The 18,931-nt window shown below is 49.7% G+C and overlaps 1 protein-coding gene across 4 annotated transcripts in view; it reads right to left on the bottom strand.

Moving 5' to 3' along the window:
* Positions 1 to 13,161: 13,161 nt before the first annotated feature.
* Positions 13,162 to 18,931, bottom strand: part of USH1C (USH1 protein network component harmonin) — a 45,412-nt gene continuing 39,642 nt past the window's right edge. For 3 of the 4 annotated variants that reach the window (XM_077866299.1, XM_077866301.1, XM_077866300.1), the window contains 3 exons: positions 17,412 to 17,518; positions 16,021 to 16,076; positions 13,162 to 13,651 (listed from right to left, as the gene is read on the bottom strand). In XM_077866299.1, the coding sequence (XP_077722425.1) occupies positions 13,639 to 13,651; positions 16,021 to 16,076; positions 17,412 to 17,518 (176 nt within the window). In that variant the 3' untranslated portion in view covers positions 13,162 to 13,638. The other variant, XM_077866302.1, reaches the window with a different exon arrangement.

The raw sequence follows: 18,931 nt of genomic DNA, 5'->3' as shown, positions 1-18,931 counted from the left end.
CTTGGCTTCAGAGACTGTGCTGCTAACCACTTTCCAAAGGGATGCTGGGGTTGCTGAGGATTCTTCTGTACCTGAGATTTTATCTCCTGAGGAGGGAGTGCAGGCCCCAAAGAACAGACCTTTGGGGAACCCTGCCCATCTGCACATTTTGCCTTTTCTGTATATTAGAGACCCAAGGAACTGCTCAGTCATCGCATCCATCACTGGCATCGAACGGGAGGACTCGAGTGCCAGGGACTCCACGGACTGGGGCCTCTTTCGGTAGGTAAAGTGGGCATGCAAATGACCCTGCAGTGATTTGCTTTGGAGACAACTTCCATTGGTGACAAATGGGACTGACTTCATTTGAGCTGCATAGGGATCCCATGAGGTGTGCTGGCTTGCCCCTGCCCCCACCAGAGGCCACACTGCCCCAGAACTGCCATCTGGGCTCAGCCAGAAACAACGCTTCTTTCTGGCACAGCCTGGCCCCTGACAGGTGCCTCTAGCAGGCACAGCAGGCCTCAGCTGCCTGGGCCTGGAGGCCCTGCCAGAGCTGGGGCTGAGGCCAGGTGAGGTGAGTGCTGCTGGACAAACTGGCGCAGCTTCCTCCCCTCCCGCCAGAGGGATCTCAGCTCCTGCCCCCTGAGCAGAGGCTTCTGGACCCAGACTCTGCTGGGGAAGTTCAGGGCCCAGATCTACTCCTGACCAGGCTTGAGCTGAGGCAAGTCAGCCTCTCTGATCCTCAACTACAAATGAGGAAGGATAATCCCTTCCTCATGGGTCATGTGTCTAAGAAAGTCTGGCACACACTAGACCTCATGTCAAGTTCTTCCATCTTCAGATCAGCTGAGGTCTTCTTGCTCCAAATCCCAAGACACTGATTTCTGACCCCTGCCTTCCCCAACCCGTTTTTTTTTTTCCCCCAACCCGGTTTTATTGAGGTATAATTGACACAATATTATATACATTTAATTTGCAACATAATGATTATATATAGTATATAATGGTTATGTGTGTGTATATATATATATAGTCACAAAGTGCAGGATTATATATATATGTTGATTGTGTGTATATATAAGTTATATGTATATAAGTATTGTGTATATATAGGTATAGGTGTGTGTGTATATATATAGGCATATATATATAAATGATTACCTTAGTAAGTTCAATTAATATCCATTACCTCATATACTTATAATTTTTTCCCTTGTGATGAGAATTTTAGGACCTACTCTCCCAGCAACTTTCAAATATACGACACAGTACTGTTAACTACAGTCATTGTGCTATACATTACATCCCCCAAACTAATTTTTCTCATAACTGGCAGTTTGTACCTTTTGACCACCTTCGCCCACTCCCCTCACCCCTCACCTCCCACCTCTTACCTCTGGTGACCACCAATGTGTTCTCTATTTCTATGAGTTCCTTTTTTTTTTTATTCCAAAGGTAAGTGAGATCATACAGCACTTGTCTTTCTCTGACTTATACAATTTAGCATGATGGCCTCAAGTTTCATCCAGGTTGTCACAAAGGGCAGGATTTCCTCTTTTTTATGCCCAAATGTTATACCATTATGTATATACACATTTTCTCTATCCATTCATACTTTGGTGGACACTTAGGTTGTTTCCATGCCTTGGCTACTGTAAGTAATTCTGCAACACTTACTGATTTTTAATAATGGATTGAGTTCCTACCTAAAATGTAAGCGGGCCAGAACAGAGTGCCAAACTCTTTATTGCATTATCTGGCTTGTCATCTTCTTTAAGGCAGGTGGTCACTTTCTCATTACACAGGTGAGAATAGAGGAAACTCACTTGCCCAAGGACCCCCAGCAAATTAGATAGCAGAACCCAGCTCCTACTTGGAGCATTCTGCTGGGAAGTGGGTGAGGTGGGAGTAGGAGTTGGGTAAAGAAGGAGGGCAATAGGGATCCCTGGGTGGCGCAGCGGTTTGGCGCCTGCCTTTGGCCCAGGGCGTGATCCTGGAGACCCGGGATCGAATCCCACATCAGGCTCCCGGTGCATGGAGCCTTCTTCTCCCTCTGCCTATGTCTCTGCCTCTCTCTCTCTCTCTCTGTGACTATCATAAATAAATAAAAATTAAAAAAAAAAAAGAAGGAGGGCAATAAAAGGGTGTCGGAAGTGATCTAGTTGGAAGGGGGTGCAGGGCGGCTGCATGGGGACTACGGCAGTGGTGTCTGCAGAGCAAGTCCACAGTCCCTATTTCTACCTGGCCACTTGAGCATGTGCCTGTATTTAATGCATATGGCTGACTTCCTTGTGCACAGGTGAGATGCAGCACACAAACGGAAGTTGTGTGGGGTATGCTTGCCACTGTGATTCCATCAGGGAGGAGGAAAGACCCTTCTCTCTGGTGCTTGGGCAGTGAATGACCTGGCCAAGAGTTGGGGGTGAGACAGACAGACTCACAGCCACCAGCTAACATTTACCTGCTTGAAGGAAACATTGCTGAAGTACTCCTCTCATGCCTCCACGTAGTCAAAATCTATTTTTAGCTAAAATGAGCACATTAAAAATTCAAACTGGTGAATATATTTAATTTTAAGCTTTTTGGATAGCCAAGTGTGCCCTTGAGAAGATAGTCATCTAATGATGTAAGTGATCTGGGGCTTGGGCAAAGGATAGATAGAGCCTGGAGAGGTTTTGTTTAAAAAAACTGAGCCCGGTGGTTTGGAGAGAAGCATCACCTTTTCCATTGGAGCTGGAGAAATCAAATCAAATTTTTCTGCTGGTCAGTCCCCTGATGGGAGAGGGTTGAGGAGGAGAATGTTGCTTGCTCCCCTAATTTGGAGAAATAACCTGGCTGAAAAATGGATGCTTGGGTCTTTCCCAAGTAACTGAGGCAATTAACCAATAAATTAATAGACATTTATTAGATATCTATTGGGTGCCCCCTGGGTTCCCTTGTAACTCTGCAAAGTGAGTATTACTGTGTCCTTGGGGAATTGAGGCTCAGAGAGGCTAAGGGACTTGCCCTGGGTCACACAGCCAGGGAGATGTGTAGCCTAGATCGAAATTCAGGTTCAGTTGGGTCTTGAATTTGTGTGTTCCCATACCAAAGGTTTTCAAAGTATGGTCCCCGGACCAGTAGCATCACCTGGGAATTTGTTAGAAAGAAATCTACTAAATCTGAAATTCTGGAAGTAGAGTTTAGAAATCTATTTTAGCCAGTCTTCTACGTGATTCTGATGTATGCAACATTTGAGAATCATTGCTTTCTACCACATTGTCTCCTGATAAAGAATAATAACAGATTGCCCCTATCTTCAGGGGCTTACAATCTGGTTGGGGAAAACAAGATAAACACATTTATTTTTTTTAAAAAAGGTGACCGACCTTGGAGATGCAGACTGCAGGAAGCTCTGGGGGTTAAGGTGGTCTTGAGGGATGGCCCAGCCTATACAGGTGAAGAAGCCGGGAGACTGTCTGGCTGGGGAGGGATATCAGTGCATAATTGTGCATAATTGTTGGGAGGCTGGAATAAAACTTTCCAGATGCAGTGAGTGAACCAGTGAGTCTCCCTGGGCACATTGAGAAGACTCACGGAACATAATGGGGGCTGGATTGTTAGTGCTCTGGAATTGTCAGCTAAGGAGCTCCCAGCATAGATTCTGCTCCTACAGATGGCCACTCTTCATTTGACAAGCCACAGTTAGGGAGCACCTGTTGTGTGTGTCCAGCACCAGGCAATGGAAGCTAAAAACAGGCTCCCTCACCCGCTGACTACCTGCTTCTCAGCTTTCAGCACTGGGCTCAAATGTTCTTTCCTTGGTAAAGCCTTCCCTGAGCCTCCTCCAAGCTGGGCCACTTAAAGGTCCCTCACTTGAGTCTTTTGTATGGACCCAGTCATTGTTTTACCACCCAGTGCTGTGAGGATTCATTCTCCGTTGTCTCCCACACTGGGCTGGGGGCTGCTTGAGAGCTGAGACTGAGTCTTATGTAGATGTGGTTCTAGCACAGAGCAGGTGCTCAGTCTCAATAAATATTTGATCAATGAATAAATAAGTGGATGAATGAACGAACGAATCAATCAGTGGTAATGTTTACCCATGAACATAACAGCTGTGTGCTTGCTCAGCTAAGTGAAAACCTGATGTCTATAAATTAAATTCAACTTTCTCATCAACTTACATTACATCATTGAGGTGCATTTTCTTTGTCTTTGACAGATTCTTAGTTCATTTGTTGGTATATCTTTATTGGACACATAACTGTGTGCTAGGCACCCTACCAATTGCTTGGAGATACAGTAGTGAATACAGGGCTGACACCAAAGGAGCTCACTGTTCAATTTTTTGGAAATTTCTAACAGCTTGCCTTTAAGCTTTTTGTTTTTTATTTTCATTGTCACCCTTTTATGAGAGTGGATTTCACCTCTTTTGGGTCAGAGATACTTTTGAAAATCTGAGAAAAGCTTCAGATCACTTCTTCAAAAGGAGAATGAAATGCTGGGGTTTATAACTACTCTCTAAATCCATCTGTAAGCCCTGAATTAGCAACGGCAAGCGTGAGGTGGCTGCTGGGTTGGTGTCTGATGGACTGTCCTGAGGGTTTGGGGCCACATTGGTAGAATTTTGCTCCATGGTATCTGTCAAGGGAATGATGGGGCTTGAAACCAGCTCAGTAGAGCCTAAGCTGACTCCCCCGGTCTCAGGATCGTCCGTGACAGAAGAAGAGTCTGTGGCCAGAGTGGCCAGCTCTGCAGCACATGGGGAGAGAGATGAAACTGCTTCCTCTGAGGTGACTGCCTTCATTGCTTGCCAGTGATGCTCTGTTGTCTGCCCACCTGTGACCAGCGTGTGGACTGGGGAGAAACACAATTCCTTCAACTTCTCAGTGCTCTTGTAAAATGCCCTACCCTCCCAACACTTGCAAGTGTATACGAGATAAAGGTAGGGAACTTTTGTTTCACTTTCCCTGGAAGTGCTTTGCCCTTCAAACCCCTGAGAATTAGATCCGTAGCCATTTGTCCAGATAATTGCTTTTATCCGAAAGGATAATAAGATGTATCCAGCGATTCTACTTGTGGGCATATGTCCAAAATAATTGAAAACATAGTCTCAAAGAGATATTTGTACACTCCTGTTCATCGCAGCATTATTAACAAGAGCCAAATGAGGAAGCAACTCAAGCACCCATGGACAGGTGAACAGATAAGCAAAGTGTGATGTATCCACACAATGGAGTAGGATACAGCCTTAAAAAGGAAGGACATTCTGACACACGCTAGGAGTAAACCTTGAGAAAATTATGCTAAGTGAAATAAAAGGCATATACTGTAGGATTCCACTTATGTGAGGCACCGAGAGTAGTTGAATTCACAGAGACAGAAAGTAGAATTGTGGTTGCCAAGGGCTGAGGGAGGAGTGAATGGAGAGTTTTTTAATGGGCACAGAGATTCGTGTCTACCAGAAAAGAAGAGTTCTGGAAGTGGATAATGGCAATAGTTGCACAATAATGTGCACGTATTGGATAACTGAACCGTGCACTTAAAATGACTAAAATGGTAAATTGTATGTTATGTGTATTTTTCCACAATTTTTAGAAAGGATAATAAAACTTCTCTTATCTCCCCAGGAGGACCAGGTACCTAGGTTAAACCCCTAAGGTGCCAGAAGACTAGAGCTCCATCTCCCTAGGTGTGTATATTCCAAAGGTCTAGGGTGATACAAACCCTTACCTACTTGCAGAACTAGTAGATCATCTGAGTTAACCTGCTCATTTTACAGTCAAGGAAACTGAATCTTTTTTTTAATTTTTTTTATTTTTTAAAATTTATTTATGATAGTCAGAGAGAGAGAGAGAGAGAGAGGCAGAGACACAGGCAGAGGGAGAAGCAGGCTCCATGCACTGGGAGCCCAATGTGGGATTCGATCCCGGGTCTCCAGGATCACGCCCTGGGCCAAAGGCAGGCACCAAACCGCTGCGCCACCCAGGGATCCCAAGGAAACTGAATCTTAAAGAGAAGATACAGGGGCCTCTGGGTGGCTCAGTTATTGGCTGTCTGCCTTGGGCTCAGGTCATGATCTCGGGGTCCTGGATCAAGCGTCCCTCCCCTGAGCAGGGAGCCTGCCTCGCCTCCTTCTGCCTCTGCCCCTCCCCCTAGCTTGTGTACTCTCTCTCTCTCTGCTATGGCTCCCTCCTTGGAGGGGAGTCAGCTTCTCCTTCTCCCTGTGCTCCTCCCTGCTCATGCTCATTCTCTTTTGCTCTCAAGTAAAATGTAAAACCACCTCTCTCAAGTAAATGAATAAAATTAAAAAATAAAATAAAAAAGAGAAGACACACACATACACACAAAGAAGAAGAGGAAGAAGAAGAAGAAGAAGAAGAAGAAGAAGAAGAAGAAGAAGAAGAATCATCTATCCATCCTTTCCAGAATGATCCTTTAGAATGATCCTTTCCATCCCTTCTCAAAGAAATAAGTTTTTCTCCCCTTCCTTTTCTGGAAGGCAGGGGCATGGCTAACTCTCCGGTATATAAGTGGGAAAAAATCCCTTGCTTTGCATCCCTTGCCTATGGAGTGTCCCACCACTCATGTAGGAGATTTTTTCCATCTGGTTTTCATCACATCACCTTGGGGTGAAGTCTGGGGCCAAGAAGGAGGGGACACAAATGCACTTTTCATTTACTGTCAGGTAATTGATAGGAAATCTATCTCTGCTATAGAATAGCTCATGTGCACACTCAGGATGAAATTAATAAAGATGCATATTGAAAACCCAACCTGTGTACATGCGCACAGGTGCGCGCACACACACACACACACACACACACACTCAGCTGGTGGCCTGCTGGAAGAGTAAGTGCTGCTTCCTTAGAAAGGGAAGGTGCATGGAGGATTTTCTACATTTAACATACCTGGGGGGGGGGGGGGCGGGTAGCTCTCCCAGCTGCTAGAGTTGTAAGTGTGAGGGGCCCAGGAGCAGAGTAAAGAACAAGGAACCCACCTTTGGGAAGCCCCATTCTGAGAGGTGAAATGGGCCCCAAGCCACTCGTCTATCACACCTGTGCCAGATTTTTAAAAAGTTGATGTTAACTTGGAATCCAAAAACTGTTTCTAAGCATCTTATCTATATTCCTTTCTATTCTTTTTTTTTTTTTTAGGATTTTATTTATTTATTTATTTATTTATTTATTTATTTATTTATTTATTTATTTGTTAGAGAGAGAGAACAAGCAGGGAGAGCGGCAAGCAGAGGGAGAGGGAGAAGTGGCCTCCCTGCCAAGCAGGGAGCCCAATGCAGGGCTTTGATCCTAGGACCCCGGGATCATGACCTGAGCTGAAGGCAGACACTTAACCGACTGAGCCCCACAGGTGCTCCCCTTTTGATTCTTAACATTCTGTAGAGTAGGTACTATTTATATCCATTTTATAGTTGAAGGGAGGTAAAGCTAAAATAAAACACAGTTCCCACTTCTCAGGACATTTGGGAAGCAAGTGTGAGAGTCTGTTTCTTGGCTTTCAGGAGTTCTGTGGTCACAGCAGACCCTTCTTTTCCCCATTTCTTGTCCCCAAGTGGGGGCTGGGAAGTCAGCACTGGAAGCCAGGAGCTGGTGAGGGTTCTGCTGGCCTCTTGAACCACTCCTTCCTCCTGGAGTAGATCACAGGGAGAGAAGGAGTTTGGGGGACCTTAGTGGATACTACTTTGTGCCTGCCTGGATCTATGTCCCCTTCTGTAACAGCAGCTGAATATCTCCCCACCTTTTTTAAAGATTTTATTTATTTATTCATGAGAGAGAGAGAGAGAGAGAGAGAGGCAGAGACACAAGCAGAGGGAGAAGCAGGCTCCATGCAGGGAGCCCGATGTGGGACTCCATCCAGGATCCCAGGATCACGACCTGAGCCAAAGGAAGATGCTCAACCACTGAGCCACCCAAAGGTCCCCCAATATTTCTTTTGGATCTCACTTTTTCTCTTCACCCAGTCCCCAGGGGTGCAGAGTGAACATGTGACCCAGGCCTAGTCAATCAGGGGAGATCTTACCACCAAGTCAAGCTAACCAGAGTGGAAACCTCGGGATGTAGCTGAGACTATTAGGATAGGCGTGTGCTAGGATAGTACAACACTGATGTTGGGTGTAATACATTCTGAATGCTGGAGGGTATCTTGGCATCATAAGGGAGGAACCCATCTGAGAATGTAGCCAATTAGAGGAGGGTAAAGACAAGAGATTGTGTGATACGTAATTTAAAAAAAAGATTTTCTTTATATGAGAATGAGAGAAACCGAGAGGGAGCATGAGCAGGGGGAGAAGCAGAGGGAGAGGGAGAGGCAGGCTCCCTGCTGAGCAGGGAGCCCCTCGTGGGGCTCAATCCTGGAACTCGGGATCATGACCTGAGCCAAAGGCAGATGCTTAACGGAGTGAGCCACCCAGGTGCTCCATGATGGGTAATTCTATGAGTCAACTTGGCTAGGCCACACAGCACCCAGGTGTCTGGTTCAATATGTCTGGATGTTGCTGTATGGGAATTTTTTAGATGAAATTAACATTTAAATTCATAAATTTGTATAAAGATGATTATCCTCCATAACATGGGTGAGCCTCACCCAATCAGTGGAAGGCCTTCATAGAAAGACTGATATTCCACGAGGAAGAGTGAATCCTGCCTTCAGACTGCTTTGGAACTTGAGCTGCATCATCAACTCTTCCCTGGGTCTCCAGCCTGTTGACCTATCCTGCAGATTTTAGACTTGCCAAGCCCCACAATTGCGTGCACCAATTCCTCTAAAAATCACCCTCCTCTTCCCCTCTGTTTCTCTGGAGACTCCTGACAATTACAGATGGCCTAACAGATTCCTGATGTCCCTGCTTTTAACCCTTGGTCCAGCCACGCAGGACATCAAATACTCCTGGATTTTTCATTTAAGCGGTCATCTTGAATCGGATTCCCATCACTTATAACCCAAAGGGCCCATCTCCAGAGGAGGCAGGAGCCCCACACTGACTGAGCTCTCATTCCATGCCAGACCCAGTGTTCCCCTTTTACAGTCAACCTGAGCCTTGAAGCGTGCATGGAGGTTCATGAAGGCCCGAGGAGGACATGCTTGAGTGAAAAACATGCAAAGACACAGAGAAGTGCTAGAGCATGGAAGCTCCGGAAACCATAGTTCAGTGTGGCTGCAGTGAAAGAAGTGATTGGCAAAAGACCAGAGTGGAAAAATTGTCAGGTACGGTAGGACTTTGACTGCCGGGCAGAGGAGTTTGGAGCCTGTCCCAAGGACAGCATGGACAGCAGTGAAGAGTCTGAAGCGGAGCCAGGTTTGGCTGGGTCACTCTGCACTGTGAGGGACACAGTGAAGCAGGGACGAGACAGAGGCAGAGGAATGATTCTATGGCTGGAGTTTTCCCTAAGGCTCCTACAATCATATTCTGTATGTCCTTTCTCTCTCCTCAGGGGGTATAGCACGGTGGTTAGTGAAATGGGCTTCCGGAGCCAAGCTCACATCCTGGCTCTGCTATTTAATATCTTTTTAACCTCAGGCACGTGGTCTAAGTCTTGCTGCCTCAGTGTCCTCAGTGAAGATAACATCATTGTCTACCTCTTAGTAATCTCTCTCTCTCTCTTTTTAAAAAAGATTTTATTTATTTGAGAGAGAGATTGAGAGCACAAACAGGGGGAGCAGGAGACGGAGAATTATGCTCCCCGCTGAACAGGGAGCCCGACGTGGGACTCGATCCCAGAACCCTGGATCATGACCTGAGCCGAAGGCAGGTGCTTAACCAACTGAGCCACCCAGGTGCCCCAGTAATGTCTTTTTTTTTTATTTATTTGAGAGAACGCACCAGCGAGTGCGAGTAGAGGAGTGGCAGAGGGAGGTGGAGAGTCTTAAGCAGACTCTGCGCTCAGCGAGGAGTCCAACGTGGGGCTCAGTCTCACAACCCTGAGATCACGATCTGGTGGCCAGAGACAAAATTAAGAGTCGGATGTTTAACTGACTGAGCCATCCAGGCGCCCCAGTAGCGTCTTATAATGATTAAATGTCACTACACACTTAGGGTTCAGCACAGCGCTTGACCTGTAGTAAACACCTAGACGTTAGGAGCAATCTTATTCCTCCCGAGGCTGGTGGTTAGGCCCCTGGGCTGCAGACCCTAGGTCTGAGGAGGACAGTTGTGGCAGGCTCTCTGGCCCTCTGCCCTCTCCCTATGCCAGCCCCACCTGCCTTTCCCAGGGCATCACTCCCGCTCCCTCCGGTTCTCACAGAGGCACGCCAGTCTGGGCCCCAGGGAGCTGGGAAGGGTCATACCAGGGACAGGGGGGAGAAAAGGGCTTTTAGCTCTGGAAACAGATTCTTATCCAAATCTCAGCCTGGGGAATTAGGCTGGAATGGGTGAAAACCAGCTTCCCAGCCCTGCACAGGCCCAAAGGGGGTGTCTTGGAAGCACAGGGGCTGTAAACTTGGCCCTTTTACTCTGACTTCCAGATGCAGAGGTGAGAAGCTCAAAGCCAGCTCAGCATCCCCAGGGACTCACTGTGGGAAGCAACTTCAAGGAGATGGATAAAATGCCAAAAGTTCAGAGTTGAAAGGCATCCTTGAATTCCCAGCCTTTTTAGTTTTTTTTTTTTTTTTCCTTCCCACTGTAGAGTGCATAGAAATAAGCTCTGCCGCCAACTTAGGGGTCCCTGGATAAGTCACTGCCTCCTTGGTCTGTTTTCCCAAATACCCAATGACAAGGGTTAGATTCAAAGGTGGCAAACGGGGTTCACTTTGTGGACCAGATTTGATCAGTTATTAGTAGCTGGCTGGCTGGCTAGGGCCCCGGGATTGAAGTAGCCATGAAGGCCATGCATGTGGGACGGAATGAACAGCACAGGGGCAGCCCTTGGCCTGGATGGGTTTTAGTCTGGGCACTGATGCAGATTCTCATGTCTGGGCCAGTCCCCTCAGTGGACTCTGGCTTCAGCAGGGCTCCTCATGGCCCCCACAGAAGGTCAGAAGCTGCTTTAGGCCCCCACCTCCCTACGCATTCTCTGGACCTTCCCACATCAGGAGCGGTCAGGCTGAGTGCACGGGAGTCCTGCAGTGTTTGTGCCTGGTTAATGCCAGGGAGACAGGTCTCCCTATGGACTTTGGATTCAACAAGGAACAACTTTCCTTTTTTTTTTTTTTTTAAAAAAAAGACTTTATTTATTTATTAATTCATGAGAGACACATAGAGAGAGGCAGAGACACAAGCAGAGGGAGAAGCAGGCTCCATGCAGGGAGCCTGATGTGACCCTCGATCCCAGAACCCCAGGTTCATGACCTGAGCCAAAGGCAGATGCTCAACCACTGAGCCACTCAGGTGCCCCAGGAACAACTTTCCAATGATTCATGAGAACTGATTTCCTTGATTGCCCAGGGGTGCATCTTCCTGCCCTTCTGCTCCAACCAAGGGCTCGGAGCCCTCTTTATTGTGTCACTCATCCAGTCTTGATAAGCACGGCTAAACGCATTCACTCTCAGGTGCCAATAACTAAGAATAGTTGGAGGTGAATTTGAAATGGTGAGATTCCAGGCATCAGCAAGCTGAAGGCTTCAACAGCAGTATTTGCAGGTCATAAGAGGAGGAAACCGTCACTGAGCAGCAGAACACTATTTGTTCTTCAGTTGTGGGAGAATTGTTCTGCCAACAATCTAGAACTTAAGACATTCCAGTGAGGGTTGCCCTGCCCCATATGGCATTTGGTGGAGAAGGGGATGGGCCCTGGAGCCAGAGCACTGGATTTTTTTTTTCTTTAAGATTGATTGATTGATTGATTGATTATTTATTTATTTATTTATTTATTTATTTATTTATTTATTTATTCATGAGAGACACAGAGAGAGGCAGAGACACAGGTAGAAGGAGAAACAGGCTCCATGCAGGGAGCCTGACGTGGGACTCGATCCCAGGACCCCAGGATTACACCCTAAGCTGAAGGCAGATGCTCAACCCCCAAGCCACCCAGGTGTCCCAGCACCTGGCTTTTGAGTGCTGGCTCCACTACTTCTCCACTTGTGACCTAGCAAAGTTCACTTAACCTCTTTGTGCCTCAATCTTCTCTTAATAAATTGGAGTTGGTAACAGTGGCACCTTCCTCGTAGAGCTAAGGGGCGTAGATGAGCTTAGCGCTTAGAACAGCACCTGGCATACAGTCAGTGCTATCGGGGTGGGGCCGTTCCCACCAGGCTCCTTGTGTGCGTGTGGGGGGGGCGTGCACCAGTTCCAGTCATCAGTTTGGAACAGCAGACACCAGTGTCCAGCCCAGTGCCAGCATGTGGCAGGTGTCAACAAATAGGAGCCCCCTCCTTTTACCTTCATTTTGGAATTGTCTCCAGAGCCAGGTTAGGAGCTAGGTAAGAAAACACGGAGAATTCCTCGGCGTGGCTGCTGTCTCTGGGAGCCAGCTAGCAGAAGGTCATTGTGGCTTTGTCTCCACTGAGATCAAAAAGTCCAGCAGTTTCTCTCTTTCTCTCTGCCCCTCCCATTTAGCAGCACTCGCCGCCCACAGTCCCGGCTGCCTCAGCAGCTATGTTGGCTGGGACATGACCCATCCTCACTTCCAAGTCTTAGGAGACCTGGGGTGCCATCTCCCAGTCTTGGAGTTCCATGAGACACCTACCCTGATGACTCCTCTCCTCCCTGGAGCTTGCCTGAGAGCATCTGTCCTGTAACCAGGAGGGCCTTGACTTATCAGCCGCCAGCCCCTTGGGTTCCACCCTCCTGCCTCAAGCCCTAGCCTCCTTCCATGAGGTCCCACTGGATGGATTTTCATGCACTTCCCTCCCTCCCTTCCTCCCACACATCCTGTCTTGGCGAACTCAGGAGAAGCAGCTATGGTCATGCTGTCCGTGAGTGAATCTGGGGCATCCCATGCTTAGAGGTAATCCTCTGGGGCTCCTGCCTTCAACCGTGCTTTCTGGAACTGAGCAAAGCCCTGTCCCATGGCTTCATTTCCTGCCATCCTTCTCTGAGGAGACACAAAGCCCAGACCGGCACATCTCTGGCTGCCCAGCCCTCTGCCCCAACCCAGCCCCTGACCATTTGATCATGTCTTTCATGTCAGACCCGGATCCCAGCACTGGGTCCCGTTTCCCACTCTCGATAAGGGCCACGACCTTGTGTTTTTTTATTCGACAGTCTTGAATCTGTTGCCCCAATCCACACTCACTCCTGGAAGCTGGAAATGAAAGCAGTTTATTTTGTTAATGGGTTCAGAGGAAGGTTTGTGGCAGCAATTAGCAGGAGTGAGAGGAGAGGGAGGGCGAGAGAGACCCAGGAGTCAGGTCCCATAAGAATTCATGGAAGAACTCTTAATTTCTTGAGAATTCCCTTGATTTCTTGAGAATTCCCTTGAATGCTTGAGATCCCAGGGCTGGGAGAGACCAAATTCACAGGAGTGGAAGACAGAAGTCACTGTCTGGATCCCAGGGGCCCTACTTCCTCCCTCCCTGGTGGCCTTCAGAGGGGTGGCCCGCGGTGTTCCTCAGCCCTACTTGGGGGGTGATGGGAGTCAGAAGTCCTTGGGGGCTGGCTGTAGGTTTCCAGGGTGCCCGCACGCTGGCATCTCTCAAGGCCGGTTCCAGGCTTTGTGTTCAGAAGGGTGGGTCCAGACCTCGCCGGCTTCTTGGGGTGAATTTGGTTTCTCCTTCTGAACTTTAGAAGAAGGTCCTGCGGGGAAGAGGAAACAGAGCAGACACGTGCAGGCTTTGTGGGTACGCGCTCGGCCCAGGGGACACCCTCCCTGGAAGCACGAAGCAGGTCTCAAGCAGCCACACAACAGCCAGAGCCACAGCACGCAAGAGGCCGGGGATGGCAGAAGGGATGCGTGGGATGAGCTAGGAGGGTACCAGAGGCAGGGGGTCTGGGGTCCCTCCCAAGGAGCAAATGACAAGTGGCAGAAAACATAGAGCCATTGAGAGGCCATGCCGGGAGCCACGGCATAGCAGGTCAAGTGTCTCGGGAGCATGAGGCCCTAATGTTTTGAGAAACTTGTACCAGAGAAATCAACAAGTTCAGGCTTGGGTCTGCCCCAGATACTGCCAGCTGTGGGCTGCAGGGCACACCAAACACCGGTTCATGGCCACCCGCCAGCTCTGTCCAGGAGCATAACCCTGTCACAGAATGGGAAACACATCCCCAAACTGGGCTGCACAGTGTCCCCCAGAGGACACTGTCCTGGGAGCTGGAGCCAAAGGAGAGAGAAGGCACAGAGGACACAGAGGACAGCTTGGTCCAAGCAGGGCTCAGGCCATGACAAGTCACAACACGACACGAACAACCCTGATGGGCCAGCCCTGGTTCTTTGGACCAGGCTCCATTGCCTCTTAATTGCCCTGGCTCTGCCCAAGCACAGGGGCCTGGTGGAGCAGGGGCTCCCAGAGTGGGGGTGCTCCTGGGGAAGGGAGGCACATTTTGCTGAGGATACCCCTGGGGGGAGATCCAGGCCGTACTCCCCTGGGCTCACTCAGCCCGTCGTGCTGGTTTGAGGCACTGTCTGCGCCCAGCAGACCATGGTACTCATGCTCTGTCCTGCTCATATGGGTGCCACATGGGACCCGTGGCAGGTCTCAAAGCAGCGGTGAGTCAGGACACCAGGTCCCGAGCATGCTACAGACTGGGCTCCGCTTGCCTTCCCTGAGCAGGAGGGTATTTGAGTAGGACAAAATTCCAGGGTGGCCCACAGCAGGCCTGGATGGCACTTTCGGGGTGGTGCCCTGTGCAGCCCTCCAGACACCAGTCCAAAGAACCTGCCAGCATGGGCAGCAGACGGCCACTCCATGCAGCATGGCCAGACAGGGCCCTGCAGCCCGCCTGCCTCTTCACCGTGGGGGGCTGCTGGGCTCCAGCTGCAGGAGGAAGCCGTGTCTGTGCACGGGAGCACGGTCTTCAAGGAACTTTCGGACCGGCTGGGGGCTTTCGGCTGCAGAGGGAAGAGAAGAGCTACATACGCCGAGCAGAGCAGGAAACACAAAACAGGGCTTGGTTATTTCCAGGCAGAGCTCCACCAGACCTTTCCCTCCACTTGCCCCTGCCTCGGGTCCTGCCTAGGCCCTGGGTCCAGAATTAGCTGCTATAAGATCTTGATTTCTCCCAGCTGTGCCCAGAACTCAGTCCGTGAGGGGCAGAGGAAGCAGGTGGGCACGGGCAAGCCGGGGGGTGGGGGGTGAGGAATAAGGGTGTGGGTGGCAGGAAGGTGATGAGGATGGAGGCCAGACACCGGAGAGGCAGAGGGAGCAACAGAGAGAAAGAGAGAGAGAAGAGAAATGGATATACGGTAACGAAGACAGATGAGCACCCACTCAGGCCAGGAATCGAGAAAGCAGGAAAAGGGCAGGTTAAGAGAGAAGAGGGAGACGGATGGAGATTAGGGCAGACAGGAGAGAGAGATTGATGGGGAAGATGCAGGAGAGGGAGAGAGGGAAAGGACAGAGAGACAGGGGAGGGAGAGAGAGAGAGAGAGAGGCAATGAGATAGAGAGACCCATACAGATAGAGAGACCAGAATGAAACAGACGGAGAGACAGACAGAGGGCATCGCAGAGCAGGGTGGACACCAGCCCAAGGCTCCCTGGAGACCCTGCAGGATGGGGCCAAAGCTGTGGTCCTGGCTGCTTAGGGACGCAGCACGACAGACTGCACTACCAGACAGTACATGACACGGGAATGTTTGAACTGGCTGATGATGGTGCAGGGATGAAGTCCCCGGTGGAGAACCAGAGCTCCCGAGTCTGTCCCAACGTCATCGTTTACTTGGTCGGGGACCTTGACCGTCTCTGGGCCCCAGTTTCCCATATATACAGAAGAATTCGGACAAGGCAGTCCTGGAGGAGGCCCTGATGATGCTGACACTGTGACACAGTGACTTCATTCTAGGCTTTCTCTGGCCCGGGAGCTCCTAGGATCGATTACTATGAGAAGCAGTGTGCTTGGACCAATCCTTCAGGCTGGGTGAGGGCTGAGGGCAGTCTGGGAGAAGGTGGCCAAGATTCTGGGGGAGGACAGAGAGGAAGCAGAGGGCCACGTGCTGCAGATACTTACAGCTCATCGTCGTACTCCTTGGGGGGACAGACAGCAACAACAAGGTCGATCCAGTCCTGTGGGAAGAAGCCTGTGACTCAGGGACATGCTCAGGGGTTGGTGGCACGGCTTCCCTTGACGCTCCGTACCCGTTCCTGGGCACCATGGTTCAGGATCAGCTGGCTGGGGGGGTCGGCCCCGGTGGGGCTGGAGGTCCTTCTGGTGGGGATGGGCCTCATTGTGCAGACCCATGCTCTGGGGAAGCTTCTAGTCTCTGGGGCTTCACAACCATAGAGACCAAGATTTACAGACCCTTGAAAGACACTAAGTTCCCAAATGCTGATCTGTGGACCAGGGCCAGGGAGCAACCTCAGAATCACCTGGGGGATTTCTTAAAACTCTAGACTCACAGACTTGGCTCCTGGAGATTTGGGGTAGGTCCTGAGAAATAGTATTTGTAACAAGCTCTCTAGGTGCACTTCAGGCTTAGCTTTCTGACCCTGACACTTGAATCCCCTCAATGGCACCATTGCCATCCTTGGCTTATCTATCATTGTCCACCCTTGGCTTAGGTGTACCCAATAAAAAGTATGTGAAATATCACTGGGCCCCTCTCCCATGCAATAGCTTCTAACACTGAGCTGAAAGCTCACCCCAGGACTCCCTCCATCCAATCCAGTTCTGCCCTCAAGAAACACAGAGAACACTTCTGCTCCCTCTACCCTAATACAGCCCTTCAGATAATCAAAGACAGTCATCAGGTTACCCGTGAGTCTTCTCTTCTCCACATCCCTTCATGTGGGTCCCAGGCCCATCTGGTCAGCTTCCTCGGCACTGAACTTAATACCTCAGGCTCGGCTGCCTGCGTACAGTTGCACAGGTTGTGCATTGCACAACATGAGAGGGCGCTATCCACACTGTAGTCTATAAGGAGGGTATCCCCTCGGATTGTGCAGTGCAGAGCCTGGGAGACCTTATGTGGTGGCCTTGACCCAAGTGGCTAATGAGCACAGATCAGACTACCACCAGACCCTCCTCCATTTTGGGCACTTGTTCTATTAATGCTTTCTAGTAGCCACAGCATTTTTGATTCCTGATCAGTGTGCACTTAGAGAAGACCTTAAGTCTTTTTTCTTGCATGGGTTGCCATACCTGGTCTTCTGGAGTCTATATTTGTGCCACTTGCTTTTTGGACTCAAAGTCAGGAACTGACATTTATTTTTCTGAATCCCATCGTGTCATATTGAGACCACTGGCTGGATGGGTTATGTGGATGTCACCTAAGAATTTCCTGGCCCCTGGATCCCCGCCCTGGGATGGGGCATCCTCACTGTAAGGCCTGGCTGCAGAGGCCAGGGTTTAAGGCAGGGAGGCAAGCAGGGGAGGGAGGCCGGGAAGGGGTTTGCTCTTACCCCCTGACTCCAGGCCTTCTGCAGGGTGGCCTCAGCCTCAGCCAGGGTGTAGTCCGTCACGATCTTGCCGTTGATCGCCATGACCTCATCCCCCTTCACAATGCCACCTGCAGAAAGATAAGGCTGGCTGGTCACCTGGGCCATATGTGACGCGTGCCTGGCCCAGGACTTGGCAAAGGCGGTGGGAGGCTGGGTGGACAGGAGGCCACTGTAGGGCTACAGAAGGAGCTTGACTCCTGGATTCTGAGATGGGCTCGGAAGGCATGAGGGGAAAACAATCCACCAGGTTACTCAAGGGCATTTCCTACCCACCCCGTCCACACTCCTTCACCCCGACTCAGTAGAATCAGGACACCAGTGACAAACCATTGCCGCCCTAACCTTTGTATGGGCCTCTGCTATCACGGAGGGAGGCAGACCTGAGGGGCCCATGAGGTTATCAGAAACATGAGCTAGTTCTGTGAGCTGTTCCTGTCTGCGTCAGGCTCTTTCCCATGCCAGAGCCTTCACATGCTGTTCCAGCTGGGCCAACTGTCCCCGTCTCTTTCTTCTTTCCTTGTAGGGCTCAGGTGAAACGTCTCCTCCTCAGAGGGAACTGCTCTGACCTGCGTCCAATCTTGACGTCTTTCCTATTGTTCCCTCGAAGCATCCCAGTCTCTTCCTGCAGAGCATTTTCACAATTTGTAATCCTACATCTATTTGTCGACGGATGGTCTCTCCCACCAGATTCTCAGCTCCATGAGAGTAGGGACCTTGTCTTTGGTTGATCACCATTCCCACAGCACTTACCATAATACCTAGCACAATACAGGAATTCGATATAGTTCTCGAATAAGTGAATGATGTTAAAGGTCTTCCTGGATAAGCTGACCTGTGGTCTAATAAATTCGGGAAAAGCCAAGTTACAAGTTAAGCAGAGTTACTCACTGCAGGACTTGTCAGAGCCTTGAATATGCTACCATGCATTGTGGCCCTCCAAGAAGTGCATAGATTGTGCTTGGTTTCTCAGACATCTTCAACTTCAGAACCTTATAAAAAATGTTCTTTTTAAGGACTTTTTCTTAGTTCTGGTGTCCACAGCACATTCTCTACATTACGTTGAAACAGATCACCCAGAAGTCTTGCTGGCAGGAAGTCCACGGGAACATAGTGTGTGTTACTGAAGATGGTGTGGCAGTAGCTTAAAGCACGTGTGCTCTTGGAGAAAATGTCACCAGCTGCTGGTTTGTCCAAAGCAGTGTGGGGCCAGACTGTAGACAGCAATTTCCTCTGGCCCGTGGGCCTGTGGAGAGGAGACTCTCACTTTTTCCTTTTGCAGGGACTCAGGATGGAGCGTCAGGAGCAATAAGGCAGTGGTTGGGCTGGGGCTTTGAAAGGAGGGGAGGCTCCCGGGAAAGTATTCTGGTCCTCCTTCCCTGCCAGACCCAGCTGACAGGTGTCTTTCTCTCCACTGGCGTGAAGTGAGGACAGAAGAGGAGGAGGGTGTGGACTGGGAGGGCAGCCCTGGGCCACGGCAGCTG

This window comes from Canis aureus, chromosome 23 (assembly GCF_053574225.1).
Source record: "Canis aureus isolate CA01 chromosome 23, VMU_Caureus_v.1.0, whole genome shotgun sequence".
NCBI lineage: Eukaryota > Metazoa > Chordata > Mammalia > Carnivora > Canidae > Canis > Canis aureus.
This window is presented reverse-complemented; position numbering and strand designations above follow the sequence as displayed.